The 16,599-nt window shown below is 38.4% G+C and overlaps 1 protein-coding gene across 5 annotated transcripts in view; it reads right to left on the reverse strand.

Moving 5' to 3' along the window:
* Ano4 (anoctamin 4) overlaps window positions 1-16,599 on the reverse strand; it is a 384,018-nt gene that overhangs the window by 144,361 nt on the left and 223,058 nt on the right. For all 5 annotated transcript variants that reach the window (XM_078052935.1, XM_021724481.3, XM_040279417.2 and 2 more), the window contains 2 exons: window positions 15,671-15,807; window positions 12,799-12,957 (listed from right to left, as the gene is read on the reverse strand). In XM_078052935.1, the coding sequence (XP_077909061.1) occupies window positions 12,799-12,957; window positions 15,671-15,807 (296 nt within the window). The remainder of the gene's footprint in view (window positions 1-12,798; window positions 12,958-15,670; window positions 15,808-16,599) is intronic.

Consider the following 16,599-nt stretch of genomic DNA (forward strand, 5'->3'; position numbering starts at 1 on the left):
TGCATTGTATGCAGGGGAAATTGCTGAATGAGCATAAACACTGTGCTAGTTAAGAGGAAGAGGTGGGCCAGGCATTGTGGGCAAAGCCGTGGGGTCCTCATGGAATTCACTCTCCAACTGGGAAGAAGAGATGCACACAGGAGCCAGGATGCCTCAATCCAGAGCTCATCGTGCCTTTGCTCATGTTTGCCATCTGGAATGTCATGCCCTTGTATCTTCCAGCAAGGTAAATACTTACTCATCCTTTAAGACCCATGTCACCTTTTTTAAGCTTCCAGAAACCTCTGGAAAAAGCATAAAATTATCTTAGTGTCTCTTAGTTATCTTAGAGTCTTTCAGACTCTGTTCCTGTTTCATGTTTGCTTTCATTGCTGATCCGTGAGCTCCTCAAGCACAAGGAGTACATTATGACCAGTTGGATTTTCCAGTGATGGCTCCTGCAGTATCTCTTATCCCACACATCATATAGAAATCTTACCACTCCCCATTAAGTAGTGGTATCTATGTCCCTTCTCTTTAATCCAGCCTCTACCAATGGAATACAGCAGAAGACACTGCTTTTGGAGGTAGATTATAGAATTGAGCATCCATCTTGGAACCCAGCCACCATATCATAAGGAATGGAAGAGACCAGGTCTGCAGCCACAGTCCTGGCTGGGTGCTCAACTGCCAGCCAACACTGACTTCCAGCTCTGGGAGTCAGCCACCTGGATAGGAGTCCTCCAGGCGCTAGGGGTGCTGTTTCACCTGATACCCCCAGAAAGAAGCTGTCCTATTCAGTCTTGCCCAATTGCAGGTTTGAGAGCAAAATAAATGAAGGTCATTTTAAGCCACCAAATTGTGAAGTTTTTTTTTGTTATGAAACTACAGATAACTGTAACACTTATTCATTTTTGATTGCCTAGTGTCTGGCAAAGGGCCCGGAATATAACAGAGATTCAAAGAACCCTTGAATAAAAATTGATACACTGACACAGCAGGGGCCAGAACTGTGGAGGGAACCTTTCTTTATTTCTTTGTGGGCAGTTATAGGGCAAGGAACTTTCACCTTGCCTTTCCTTTCTTCTTTCCTCTTTCCCTTCATCAAAACACAAGATGTTTCTTTATGCAGAGTGATGCTACTAACTCCCCAATTAAAGTTTGGGTCTCAATGAATGTAGCTCTGCTTTAAATGAAGAACCACCTAATGTTGGTGTCAGAACAAAGGTGTGAGTGTTAGAGATGAAATCTGAGCCAGTCATGCTCACATGAAGAACCAGAAATGGTTGCTCCTCCATCATCTTGAATACAGGTGTTAGAGTGCATGTGTTACAATTGTGAAACCATTAGGGTTTCACAGAGATGGGGCTAGCACAGTCGTCACTGAAGGGATAGGGGGTCTGTTAGAAGAAGGGTTTGTAGCTGTACCCTATACTGTTTGTTGTCAGCCTGGCATCTCTGACATCTCCTTCTGAGGCCTCCTCTGCTTTGACAAAGAGAAACTGGTACTATACTTTACAAAATCCCCTTCGCCATGGAGTTAGGGTTAGTGTCCACAAGGTGAGGTGCTCGGGTAAGATCTGAAAGGTGTAAAGGGAGAGGTCATTTCTTCCTTTAGGAAGGCAGACAGAGGTAGTCGTATGGGCAGATGCAAGGTCCTAAGCAGCTTCAGGTAAGTTTCTGAGTGTTGCATCAGATACTCTTGGGGTTCCCAAAGGCTTCATGCAACTCCTGAGACCCCACTTCCCTATTCTGTGGTGTTTTAATCTGAAGTAGCTGGAGGCCGCTTCCCTGACCTTCACTCTCAGTCTTTCCAGCAGGTTGTAAACCTGTACACTAAAAACTTCATTCTTGGAAGACACAGAGTAGCTGGTTTTCCTGCACAATTTCAACTGAAAGAGGGGCCAACCAGTTATATGCACTAGGGAAGAATTTCAAAGAAGAAATTTTGGGCACATGGCAGGCAGAAGTGATGAGGTAGTACCTAGAGTGAAAACTAAACTGATGAATGGCAAAGGACAAATTAGGGAAGGATTACAAACAAGGTGGTCCTCCCTAAAGGCCCCAACACTGATCAGATACTTGATCTCTACCTAGCTCAGTGCAATGTAAGAATTCTCCCAGACCCCAGTCAAATTCAGCCAGTTTCCCCTTCAATATCCCTTTCCCTGACCAAGGTGTTCTATTTATTCTTCCTACATGCAGTCAATGTAAGGGAAACACAAGGCAAAGATAATCTTAAGAGTGTCGAATATAATGGAGTAATCCCAACAACAGCCTTACAGAGTTGCGCTTAGAAATGCAATGGGATGCTTAGTTCCCCATTATCACAAAGACTCCCCATGAACAAAAAATGAAACAGTATTCTTGCATTTTTCTCCACAGCAATTCATCCCATCTGACATTTATTAAATGATTCTCTTTCCTCAAGAATATCTATTAGCTATTTGATGAATGTATGAATGAATGGTTCCATCCAGAAATGAAGTCCAGATATCACTGACTGCTCCTAAAATACACCTGAGTCTAACCTATGTACATATATGAATAGACCATAGTGAATCTTACCTTCATGTACATTCACAAGGCACTAATTTAAAAATCTATAAACCAATAGCAGAAAGATGAGTAGAGAGAAGGGAATAAGGAGGGAAGAGAGGTGAGGGGGAAGGGAAGTACTGGGGACTGAATTAGAGCAAATTATACTCCATGCTTGCATAATTATGTAAAAATGAATCCTGATGTTACATATAACTAAAGGGGACCAAAAAAATGCCTAAAACCCCACTGGAAGTGAAAGAAGCCTTGGTCCCTGCCTCAGGGGACAGTGCTGTAGTATCACTTTCACACCAATGGTATATCAGGTTTGGTTGGTAAACTTCAACTTGCAATTCTTTTTTCTTCCCTAAATTTTCTACTTGTAAGGATTACAAGAGACCATGGACTTATAGTTCTCTGGACTGCTTTAAAGTTTCAAATTCTTTCCATGTCATCAATGAATAATTAGTGTCATATTCATAGTATATGCTTTGCATAATTACCAGCACTTTAACATAACATGTGGTTAAAAGACAAAAAAGGAACAAAAATAACACCATAAAGAGACGACTTCAGTTCCTTTCAAAGATACAATAATATGATGCTGACATTTGGTACACATTTGATGATAATGCAAAATGTGCTTTATATCAGAAAAGTTCAACTTAGACCAGTGAGAAGATATTTCAGATTAGGCTGCTTCTTGTGGGAAGTAACAATAGTTCACAATATGACTTCCGTTCTTCAGCTGTGTGCCATACAAGGGATGTGTTTTTTTTTCTCTTTTAAGTTGTCCTGTCTTGAGTGAAGAAATATGAATGGGTCAAATGAAATATGCATTGGTTTAGAAAAATCCTTTGAATATATTAGTTCAAAATAACTTTGTACTGGTCATCTTGACATGGCAACAGAAATGGTTTGATTAAACTTTGTCTTCTTAAATAAACAAAAGCAGCTGAGGTGATGATAAGTCTCAGAAATTAAACTGGGAGGAAGGAAAGAAAAAACAGGAGAGAAAACTTCCTCCACCCATCACCATTTTGCTAAAGCTGTGTTAATAACCAGATAGTTAAGAATAATGTCCTGGTTCTACGGACTAATATAGGGCAGTGATAGGTAAACCAATTCCTGGTGATGAGTTGGGATTCACCATTAGAATCTCTTGCTTTTGCAACACCAGATCTCTTGGGCTTTCCCTAGACACAGGCCAGAGACCCTCAGTTCAAGAGGTGATAGAGACAAGGTTGAATGCCTGAGACTAGAAAACAGGATGACCAATGATTGAAGCCACTCTCTTCTTTACCAAAACCATAAACAACCATTATTGAGCACTTAATATATGCCAGACTCTTCTAAGCACAGTAGAATGTATTAATTCATTTTATCTTTGTAATAGACCCGTGAAATAGGAATTATTTACCATTTAATAAATGAAGAAACTGTGCATAGAGCAGTTAAATACCTTTCTCAGTTATTTGGAAGTGGTAAAGTAGCAAGCAGATGTAAATCCAAGTTGTCTATCTTGAGAGTCTGATGTTAACAGTCCTGAAGTTGGCTGGGCCACATGAATAAAAGAATAGAACAGATGCCTTTAATTCCTCTGGCTACCTCATGGACACAGCAACAGACTATATGAAGTTGGATCAAGGGTCTAATTGGGGGATTGCCAAATGGGAATGACTCCCTCTATCTTCCAGGACATGTCACAATTTTTGGTTGTCATAATTTGGAGTGGGTATGTTATGGTTTAGATATGAGCTATCTTCCAAAAGCTATGTGTAAGACAATGTGAGGAAATTTAGAGGAGAAATAATTGGTTTATGAGAGCCTTGATCAGTGTATTAGTCCACTGATGGGGATTAACTGGGTGCTAACTATAGGTAGATAGGGCATGGCTAGAGGAGACAGGTCCTGGGAGCAGGGCTTTCAGGTTTATACTTTGTCCCTGGTGAGCAGAGCTCTCTCTCTTTCCTCCTGATGCCATGTCCTGAGCTACTTTTCTTCATCACACCCTTCTACTCTGATGCTCTGCCTCATCTTTGGCCCAGAGCAATGGAGTTGGTCATCTATAGACTAAGACCTCTGAAACTGGGAATGCCAAATAAACTTTTCTCCTCTAAAATTGTTCTTGTCAAGTCTTTCGGTCACAGTGGAGAAAAAGCTGAATAAAACAAGGTATTACTGGCATCTGTTGGATAGAGGCCAGAGATGCTGCTAAATATCCTATAATGCACAGGACAACACCCTACAACAAAGAATTATTCAGCTCAATATTTTTAAACTGCTAATATAGAGAAACCATATGAGGGAATTGATGGATGTAACCTAGACACAGCCAGGGCTATTAGCTACTCACAAGTAGCAAACTCAAAATTCCATAAGCTAAGCATAGGGGTAATTCTCTGGAATATAAAAACTAGTAAGACAGAGTCTCTTCCCTCAAAGTGATTACAGCAGCAACATGAAATCTTTGCCTTTAATATTCAGTATCTTAAATTTAGAAAAACAAGTTGGTGAATCAAAACAGAATAAATGCCAATGTGCACTAGTTCTTTCTTTCCTCACTCTTAGCAAAGACCTCCATGACTTCTATGATTGCTAGGATCTCAAAGTGTGCTGCTTGAATCTTGCAGATTTGGCATATCTCTGCTACTAACTCAATGCCAATGGTAATGGATACTGAGGGGGCCAGTCCAGAAAGTGAGCCACCTAAGTGTTGGAAAATCACTTTCAGCCAAACAGTAACAGCGCCCACTTCCTACAACCTTCATAGACCTGGATCAATGACCGACTGCCAAGGGGACCCTGACCTTAAAGATGGTCCAGGTTTATGGTGTGCTTCCTGCTCCACATCTTGCCTCTTGGATCAGGCTGAAATTAATGTTGAGCTGAGGCCACATTCTTGGCTTAGCTTTTCTCTTTTGCTTCTCTCCTCTCCTCTCTTGAGACTGGTCCACCAGTCAACACCTTTAGCAAGAGTCCTTGCTTCAGGATTGACTTCTGCTTAGGAAATCCCACCTCAGATACTAGTTAACAAAAAAGCCACTGAAAGTGTGGCCCAGTATTGGAATCCCCTGAAAGACACTGAAGGAATTTCAGAGCTTTGAGATTCAGAAGAAAATCTATTTTCTTCACTCTTTGGTTAGACTGTGTTTAATTCTCCTTTCTCTTCACTCCAACTTGGGATTCTTGCTAATACATATGTGGAACATATAAGGACTATAAAATTATTGAGTGGAATCAGATCATAATTTCTTTCTTTTGAGACCAGGAAGCACTAGAGAACAGGAACTTGGGTAGTTCAGGTTGTCCTGACATTGATTTATTCTAGAAACTCATGATTATGTTTTTAACCATGCAGGAAGGAAGGAGTCTACGGTACCCCTCTCCTCATATCCTTAGAGGTGTGGATCCTGGGAGAGCAACAAACTAGATGTGGTTGCAGAACATAAACAGGGATGAGAAACAGAAATTGACAGGAAGCCCATGAAGGCAGAGACTAGTACTTTAAATGGAAGAATCTTTGTGACATTTTCCCTGGAAGGAGGGTAAAGCAAGACTAGAATGGACAATCAAGAAAGTTGTTTTAGCTCTGAGTTGATCTGTGATTTTATTCCAGATAAAACCAAAGCCAAATTCTGTTGAAGCAGACAAATGTCTGAACTTTGAAAACAACTGAGTTATTAGTGAATATATTCTGAGCTAGTCCAAGAGCATTAAAGATAATTATAAATCTCATTAATGCATATACCATATATGGCCAAATGATGCCAATCAAGGTTGCTATTCCTAATGGTTACATCTTAAAAGGTTTGTAAACTGTTTGAAAATTTTCAGGGTTGGCGATGTAGCTCAGTGGTAGAGCATTTGCCTAGCATGAGGGAGACTTTGGTACCTGCTCCACAGTACTGTAAAAGTAAATAAATAAATAGATATTTCCTTAAAAAGTTTGCCTTGAAAATTACTTTAAAAGTAATCATTGTAGTTTGCTATGTTGATAATCATGAGGATGATAATAAAGATTTACTAAATGCTAACAAGGACAGAGATAAGCACTTGATAAAAATTATCTCATTTAATTATAAAAACATATGAGATAGATCCATTATTAGCTTCACTTTGAAGATAAACTAACTTTCCCAAGAGCACATGGCTTGTAATGGTAAAACTATCCGCGCACTCAGAATGCCTAAATCACTGTATTAATTACCTATTATTCCATGACAAATTACCACAGCTTTATCAGCTCAACAAGACACACATTAATTATCTCACAGTTTTTCTAGATCAGAAGACAGGCAGAGCTTAGCTGGGTCCTCTGCTTCAGGGTTTTACCAGGCTGCAATTCAGAACTTGGCCAGGGTTGTGCTCTCATCAGAGGCTTGATTGAAGAAAGATCTGTTTCCAAGAGCCCTTGGTTGTTGGCAGTATTCACCTCCTTCCAATTGTGGGACTAAGGTCTCTCTCTGTTTGCTGCTGACTGTCAGCCAAGGGCCACTCCGCTCCTAGAGGCTGCCTCACTTTCCCTTGCCAGGTGACCCTTCACATTACCATTATTTTCTTTGAAACCACTCAGGTAGAATCTTTTTGACTCTGGTCTGCTGAGATGGAGTTTCGTGTACTTATAATAGTGACATTCCATTACTCTGTTATGACAAATGTCACGTCCTATTGGTTTAAACAAGCCACAGGCCCCACCTGAACTCAAGGGGAGGGGAGAATGCAAAAGTATGAAAAGGAAGCTGGCATCACAGACTTAGGGTCGGTGTTCTGTGAGTTCTAGAAATTTGTATACCCTCTACAAAATTTCAATTGCATTTATACTTTAAATTGATTCGCTTTGAAAAATAATAATTTTATCAAAACATTTACATCACAATCATACATGAGAAATCACTAGCAATTGCCATAAATAGAAGATAACTGAAAAATATCCTGAAAAAACAATGAAATAAAATAAAAACTAATGTAAAAATAAATAATAAAAAACAGATTCAAGTCTACTACAAATTCACATATATGGGCTCACTTAATCCTCATAACAATTAGTGGCAAATAATCTTGTTCTCCTTATTAAATAATGGAAGCAAAAATTCAGAAAGTTTGGTAAATTGCCCAAGACCACTCAGTTCTTAAGTGCTAGTACCAAGATTCAAATCCATGACTATTGGGGGCCAAAGTACATGTGAACTATAGCTTAGGGAGCACCCAACTTCATAATTCACCCCAATCTCCCCATTTCCTTTTCCTTCTCATAATTTTACTCAGTTGCCTCCTAACCTTCTTAATCTTGAGATGCACCACTAGCAACCAAGAATCAACACAATTTAAGGTAAAGAGCAAGTGGGCCTGGGCTTTGGCCCTGTATTTATTCTCTCTTACTGCTATGTCACATGCAGCAAGTTACTGCTTTGCCTCAATTGTCTCATCTGTAAAACAGAGATGATAATAATAAGTGCTTAATAAATGTCATTGTGAAAATATTGAGGATAATATTTCTGTCATCATCTTAAGGAAAAATTACAAGATATCCAACAATGAGTATGGATGTATGTGTGTGTGTGTTCATATAAGTGTATACACACACACACATGGTTATTTTAGTTATATTTTTAAAGTCCCTTAAGACTTGTGAAAACCAAAACAATTGTTTTGATTAATTGCCTAATTTTATGCATTTTAGTTTTTAAAACTTACTATCTTTAATTCTCCAGGGATAATGTATTGGAGTGGGGCTGAGGGGATGGGATCTTGTGCATAAACGTGGGCCTTAGCTAGAAGCATGAACAACAGGAAGACATCCTTAGCCCAGGGGAGAGTAGCATCTGTGGGCACAGACACAGGTAAGGAGGTCTGTATAATGAAGAGCTTGTGGTCATTTTTCCCCTGCTGCTTCAAGGACATTGTTCCAAAAATTCTCCCCTTGCTCTTCCCCAACATGAATTTTCTATTCAAGTAGGTAATTTCTATTAGCATGAAAATATGCAGCTATTTTCTCTAATCTTAAATAAATAGAACCCTTTCTTGATCCAACTCCTTACCTCATTTCTCTCCTTTGCTTTCCTTGAAAGAGCAGTTTTGTTTTCTGCATATTTTCTGTTTCTCCTTTTTCTCGGTGCTTTCACTCTGACTTTTCCACTGAAATTTCTCTTTCCCAGCTCACCCAGAACCCTCCACATTATGAAATGCAACAATTAACTTTCAGTTTCCATCTTATTCCATCAGGAGTATTTGGTACAGTATATTATTCCTTCCTCCTGAAACACTGCTCCAGGCACCGTACACTCTGGATTTTTCTTCCTGGCTCCCCAATGATAGATGGCTCCTTCTCAGTAATAAAATCTCATCCAGATAAACATATCTCAGATCTCTTCTCAAATTCCAGACTCTTCTACCCCACATCTCCACTGGGACACTTCAAAGTTAACAAGTCTACACTGAGTCCCACTCTTTTCCACATCCCTGGCAACTCCTTTGTTCCGATTGCTTGGTGAATACTGCGTGGCTCTTATACTTCTTTCTCAATCCACCTGCAATTCCCATCAACTCCACTTTGTACCCTTCTCTACTACATGCTTAGCCTCCTTCATCTCTTTTTTGCATTTTTGCAACCAATCTCCTGGTGCCTTTGCTTCTGCCCTTGCTACCTCTACCCCTCCCACAGTCTGATCTTACCAGGTAGCTAGAGTAACTATAATAAAACAGAAATCAGATCTTCTCATACTTGTGCTCAAAACTTTCCGACAGCTCCCCAAGTCCCTTAGAGAAAAACTAGATTACCCTATTAACTGTTAAGGTCCCCAGGGTCAGCTGGCTACTATTGCCTTGCTGCTATAAATTCTCAATATAAGAATAAGAACTCGATTTAAATGGTTTCTAAATCTTAACACAATGTAAACCTCTTACAAATGATATTCTCTTCACTGTCTTACGGACCTACCTGGCATCTTCCTGTCTCAGGACCCCCCCCCCTCTGAAGAGAGGCACACTTTTGCCAGATTTTATAAAATTGCAAGGTCCTCTCAATGCCTCCTGCTTTCCTTTCTTACTTTGTGCTTTATGTTCCAACAAGGCAAGGATTTTTGTCTTTTTTATTCATGGCTAAGTTCCTAGTGCTCAGAGCAATGCCTGGCAGAGTGGGTGTGTGATAAATATTTGTTGAATGAATTAGCTATTATCCAGATGGTATGATTTATATAATTGTAGTTGTTTTATAATGGCTATAATGATAGGGTCTTTTCTCATGTTCCACATGATTCCAAAGGAGGTGGGGATCTGTTCCATTAGTACACCCTCTTCTCACTCATCTCAAATAATTCAAAAGTCATCCATGATTTGACTGACTACAGAAAGGAAAATATAAACCTCTTACAAATGATAACAACTTCAGAATAGGGTACCAAAGGATTGAGAGTAGACATAGAATTTAAAATGGGGAAAATGCAAAATGTGAATTAAGAAATGTGATCTCTTGAAAAAGGGAATCCCTTTAAATAGAAAGACTAGGAAACAAATCACTTGGACTTAATGATGTTTTATTCAGCAATTTTGCTATGAATTGCTTTCTCTGGGCTAATATGAAATTTGAGTTATAGAATATTAAAGACCCAGGGTACCAAGGTAAGCATATACTTGCTGACTAATCAGGCTGGAACAAAGGTTTTAAGAAAGATTAAGTTTGATTGTGTCCTTACTTTTATATGAATAAAAGATTCTCCTAATTGTGCTTCTCAAGAGATAAGAACTTTCTTGTGTTAAAATGAACTACACAACCTGTCTCTATTCATTCAAAAACATAAAGCTCGGTGTGCTAAACATGTTTTCCATAACTGTTGGACGTTATGACACACAGCTAATGAAGAAGTCACCAGTAATTCATAAAATGTACTCAGTGTCAATCATGGTTTCATAGAATGCTCACTGGGATTCTCTCTCTTTTTTTTTTTTTTCCCTTCGCAACCTTGAACTAAGGTTTGTGTTTTGTGTCTTATAAAAGGTCAGAGTAATTTCTGGAAGTTGAAATAGTCATTAGAATTGCTGTCTCTGTGCTGCAGCTGTTTATGAAGAACTCGATTTAAATGAAAGTGCTTCCAGTGGTTTCTAAATCTTAACACAATGTAAACACAGAGTTGTTTATTGTTCCACCAAGGGACATTTTAATTATTTGTGGCAGAGAAGAATTAATTTACCTATAATTTCCTGCTGCTTCCTAAGCAAGGCAACCTGTGAAGGTCCCTTTTGCTGAGCTGGCAGAGGCCATGAAGATGCAAAGCAGAGCTGGGAGTCTGAGACAGAGACAAAATGTGCTGCTTATGTGAAGGTTGTGGGTGTGAGGGCAAGACTGGAGCCAGGCAGTGGAAAGGCTGCGTAGGAAAAATGTTCCAGAAAACGGAAGTTGTATCTGTTGTTGGTGTGTAGAGGACTGCAGGGAAAAGCAGAAATGGAGAAGTAGCTGCTCAGAGAAGAAATCAGGGAGGAAAGGAGAGATGCTCAAACAATTGTTTTTGAAGTTTTGCTGTTTTTCCAATTGCTATTTTTTTCTAATGCACATTAAAATAAATAGCTAGCTATTAAAATTCAAAAACCAAAATGATACTAGCATCCCACCTGCCACGCCACTGTCAACTCTGCACTGGGTAGCACAACTGCACGACAGGCAGAACTCTCCTCCGCAGCCTCCTGCTGCAATTCTGGTGGCTGGACAGATGATGTCTCAGGATACACAACAGGAGACTTGTAAGCTTTTCAGTAATATATATTATTTAGAAAAGTAATAGGGTTTTTTTTTTAGTTTAATGAATAAGTCAGGAGAATGACATTGAAAAGATCTATACAGAAGAAACCCTAGGAAGAGAGAGGTTAGTTATGAAGCTTAAAATAAAAAATCTCTCATCAATCGAACAAAGCTATCTATTATGATGAGAACCAGAATTGTGACAAAGTCAGAATGGACTTTGATTATTTCACATCATGCAGATGTTCAGCTCTTTCATTTCTTCATGAAAGAATTCTGCCACTAAGGAGTAAGAAAAAATAATAATGGGAAAGATTTTTAAGAATAAATACCTTGATGTGCTATTAATGTTAAGAGAGTATATGATTGTCTCAATAAGAACTTAAAGACCAAGATTTATCAATGATATGCTCAACTAGCATAGGAAAGATTTTCTGGAATCCCACAAAGCTAGGGAAAAAAACAAGACATTTAATACTGTCTATGCTCTAAGGGAACCTCAAGTTGAGACGGTCCACTGAGAAAGTTGAGATTAAGAACCTGTTCACTTAAGATGACACTCTACCCATGGTTTTTCCAGTTCTCTTCTTGGAAGTATTCCAGAAAAATACTGTTTCTGTCTTATAAATGTTCAAGGGTTGAGGTCAGTCTAACAGATCTGGAAAAATATCATTTATTTAAAGTCTTCCAAGATCAGCATAACTTATGTGGGCAAAATGTGCCTCTAATTTGGTGCTTCAATACAACCTGCAGATTGTATGAACTGCAGTTGCCTCCACACCAGAAAAAACCCTAATGTCTGACTTTAAAGAAGCCATTTTTATTTGTCAATATGTTTTCCTTATTGATTAAGAAAAGCTAATAGAAGCTTTGCACAGTATTTAGGGAAAATTTGAGATGGATTAACAAGGCCAGGTTCTACAAATATGCACAGTATTTCTGGATACAAAATAAGCCCATTGAGAATTGTCACTGGAGGCCTGACTGGGCCTTTTGTTTGCTTAGTTCTTCCTTAATACTCCCCATGCAGAGAAGACAGGGAAGGGAGAGAGCAAATTGCTGGTAAAGTAACTCTTGAGTTTGTGAACATGATAACAACAAACTGAATGTCTCTTGAAACTAGAATCATTCTGTAAATTCCAGCTGTTTGGGGCCAAATCACCCAGTCTCTTCTGGTGTGCCTGAGCCAATGGTGTTTCCTGAAATATAAAAATGGCTTCCAGAAGGGATGAAAGCATTTCATCCTCCATTTACATCTCCAGAGAAACAGCAAATATAGAAAGTGAAGTACATTATCACACTTTCAAATAATCCATTTAATTGGAACAGGATATTTTCATCATCATGGAATCATTTGGCATTACAATGCCCTCCAAGGTAAAATACAATGCAAATGTCTAATTGCTGGAACATTCCCCAAATAGTGAAGATTGGCAAACTCTGACCAAACAAATGTTCTGTTAACATAATGACTAATTGCCCATTTTTAAAATCAACTTGATACGAATAGACGTATATATTTTTCTCATCCAAGAAAAGCTATTTACCTCTTTCTCCATTTGTAATCCTTCTGCTCTAATATTTCTTTCAAATACTTCTCTCTTTTCAGTCTGGGGATTGGATTTTCTGTACACAAGAATGTAGTCAATTCGACACTTTCCATCTCTAAAGTAAAGTCCATTTGATTTGTTTCTTTCTGGCACTGTCTGGATACAAAGAGAAAGGGACCAGTTTAAGCCATTCATAAACTTGAGCTTCAGGTGGGTAATTTAAAGAAAAATTAAAGCTAAATGGATTTTGTTCTTTGTATTTTATTAAAATTTCATTCTCTAATAAAAAATTTAAACAAGAAGAAACAAATAAAATTAAAATAGGGAAAACACAAGACATCTAAAACTACCAAACTATGGCAAGGATGTGAGGCAACTGAGAATTCTCATATTTTGCAGGTGAGAGTGGAAATTGATATACTAACATTGGAAAACACTAGCATTATCTGGCAAAACTGAACATTTGCAGAACATACAAAATTCTTGTTAAGGCAATGAAGAGATGTGTATATGAATATTCACAGCAACATTGTTCTTAATATAAAATTTTAAAAAGTTGGAAATCAACCCAGATGTCTATGGAAACACAATAAATGGATAAATAAATTATACAAAGGGCATACAGTGAAATACTACAGAGCCACGAAAATAAATGAGTCTTGCATCTACCAACAATAGGAAAAAAAAAGAATCTTAAAAACAACTGACAGGAAAAATAGTAAGTTCTAAGATTTCATACCATGTTTTATAAAACACAAAATTTTAAAAAAATCTAAAAGTATGTTGTTAAAACTACATATGTATGTGATAAAATTATTTTTACAGCAAAAAGGATATAAAGTACTAAATTCAGGAAGATGGTACTTCTCTGGTAGGGTAGAGACATGGGATTACAAGTAGTTTCAATGGCTTTAGCAATATTCTAGTCCCATGTTTCTCAATTTTTTTTCTCCACAATAAGAAAAACAGTTTACTGTATTATCTTTGGATACCTACGTAAACACATATATAAAAGTATTTGAGACCAAAGTTTCACACAATAACATTTCTCTTTGCTACTTACAGACATGCTACTATAAATTTCCCATTGCATTAAAAAACAATCACTGGAGTTAGTAACCTATGATGAGGTTGTCACCAGTATTTGAAAAAATACCTTTCAACTTCATAAATTGGAAAATGGTTCAGGGTGTTCATTTTATTATCATGCTGCTCTGCATAACTTACACTGAAGTTACAAATGTTATTTTGCAGTAATCAAATATTATAGATATTAAAAAAGTAAAACATTAAAGGAATGGGTTGAATTTTCATCCAGGTCCTCTCGGCTTGTAATATTGATCCTAAAAGAGAATATCATGTATGTGCTGGTCAGGCTGGAGCAGAATGTGGCAGGCTAACAGATTTCAAAATTGTATTTATATACCTGGCCAAGTGAGAGTGGGGGAATCCATCTTTTCTAGGCCACAGAATATATCAGTTTCAAATAGTAACATGAAGAAGGCAAACATTTTAGACCTCCAAAGCTAGAAACCACATTCTTGTACAAGCATCATACATGCAACCTCACCAGAAGAAAGCTCTGAGCCAGGGAAACAGAAGTGCCCAGGCATAATGTCTCAACAGATGTTTTCAAACAGTGTCCAATCCTTACTCACCACCCTTTGGCTTTTGTCTTATGATGCCCTCAGGAATCTACCTGAATAAACACTTCATTCACAATGATTTGCCAAGCAAGGAAAGTATCCTGTGAATTTAGCACATCAGCAGCTGCTTTCCAAAACAGGGCTTTGGGCTGAGAGGAGATCTCAGTGGTAGAGTGTCTGCCTAGCTTATGTGAGGCCCTTGGTTCTATTCCCAGCACAGAAATAGTAATAGTAATAATATAGCAATAAAAATAAAATAAATATCTACAGTCATGAGTAAGTATCGGGAGGAAGGTTGCCCTGAGCAGAATGACAACTTGTGATCCTTCAGAAAAGCTCTGATCTTTCTGAGACTGTTCCCTCCTTTGTAAGTTAAGGGGATGAGACTAGTTGCTTCCTGAGATCCCTTTCCCTGCCCCTTCACTATGCCACCTTATGGTATCCAAAGTATCTGTGTGAAGAGCTGATGACAGAAGGAAGTTTTTCTTTTTTTAAAAAGAAAGAAAAGACATGGATAGTAGTTTAAGGAACTTATGGGGAGAGGTCTGCAAAGCTTGGTAGAAGTTAACAGTTTCCCCTGCCTAGGCATCGTTCTGTCCATTGTTACATGTCTCTGGAATAACAAAACCTTAGCAATGGGCAATAAGTAAATTATTCTGATTCTGTGTGCTTATCACCTCTACTTATGGTGCATGTACAAAGGAAATATTCAACTTCACCAAGACATAATCTGAGAAATAGTGAGTGCCTCTAACACAATACTTTTCCTAAAATGACACACTAATAACAGATAGGTCTATTTTCAGCTGCAATGTTTCCAGATTACAGAAGCCAACAGAAACTCAAAGAGGCATCAGCTCCAGACAACACCATCTATGGAGAGCTGGTGCATTTTATGCCACTATTCTATGTGCTGGGGGATTTATACTTTTTACCACTTATGGCACCAGGAATATAGATCTTAAACCAGTAGACAGTTTTAAGAATCATCCTTTGTATACATGAGATGCTTCTAGGTTTAAGAAAGTAAGTGTATGATCTACTGGAAGTTTGTTTTGAGCATAGGTAGATTTAGGATTCCTAAAATGTGCTAGACCCATGGGGGACATCAAAGAAAGATAAACCCTTGTTTTCCAGAAACCTAGAGTTTGATGGGACTATGACTTTAACGGTCCATTGGAACATACTTCACATTTTTTTTTAAAGAAATCATACACTCTTACCTCTCCCCCTGTTTCTAATCTGCTGGCATCATCTGAAGTACTGGTCAGGTTTCCGGGGTGAAGGAGGGAATCATCATCTTTGCAAGGACTATTGACAGCTTCTAATTCATCAAAAAGAATATTGACATCCTTGGCCACTAGAACCAAAGTAAATACATTAAAAGCGGGTTTAAGAATCTGGGATCTTGAAGCAACACTGAAAGAGAAGATATTTCCCTGTGACTTCGTATGTTCTCGTTATTTCAATCACACCTTCCATGACAGGTCTATCATTTCCTAAGAGAAAAGATGTCAGATGTAAAACACAGTTGACCAGACAGTGACAGTGTATTCATTAGGCAAGATCAAGGAAACTGTGAGGTGAGGTGAAGTATGTCCATACTATAAATACAATTTCATGGTAACGGGAGGCATTTGTTTGGTTTTCCTTCACGTAGTGGTTTAGCATAACGTACTTTCATTCAAGACTTCTGAGAACTCATTCTCTGAGTTGGAGATGACCTATACTTTTATATTCTGCTTTTTTTCTTTCTCATTTAAGTGCTGTGCGGCTTATGAAGTAAATCCCATAAAAATGTTACTGAACGGCTTAGTGATTTTTTTTTTGTTCCTTTATTACTTCCATAAGGTCAGATAAAGAACTCCTAATGTAATCATGAAGCCTGTAGTTAGGTTTTCTGCTTTCCTTCTTCCTCTAATGCTGAACTGAAATAATGAAGTGAGCCAAGGCTCTCTGGAATGCAAGGCTCTCCCCAGACACTGTTGATGTTAATAACACAGTGACAAATAAAAAGCTGTATGTCAGAGTTCTCGGTACAGACTACTTTCAAATCCACCATGCCTGTGGCACTCCAGAAAACAAAGAGCAGCAGTAGGAGGAGAGAAAGGGATGCCAGGTGAGGGTCCCTCCTTTACCGACTCAAATTATG

The sequence above is a fragment of the Ictidomys tridecemlineatus genome, chromosome 6 (genome assembly GCF_052094955.1).
Source record: "Ictidomys tridecemlineatus isolate mIctTri1 chromosome 6, mIctTri1.hap1, whole genome shotgun sequence".
NCBI classification, from domain to species: domain Eukaryota; kingdom Metazoa; phylum Chordata; class Mammalia; order Rodentia; family Sciuridae; genus Ictidomys; species Ictidomys tridecemlineatus.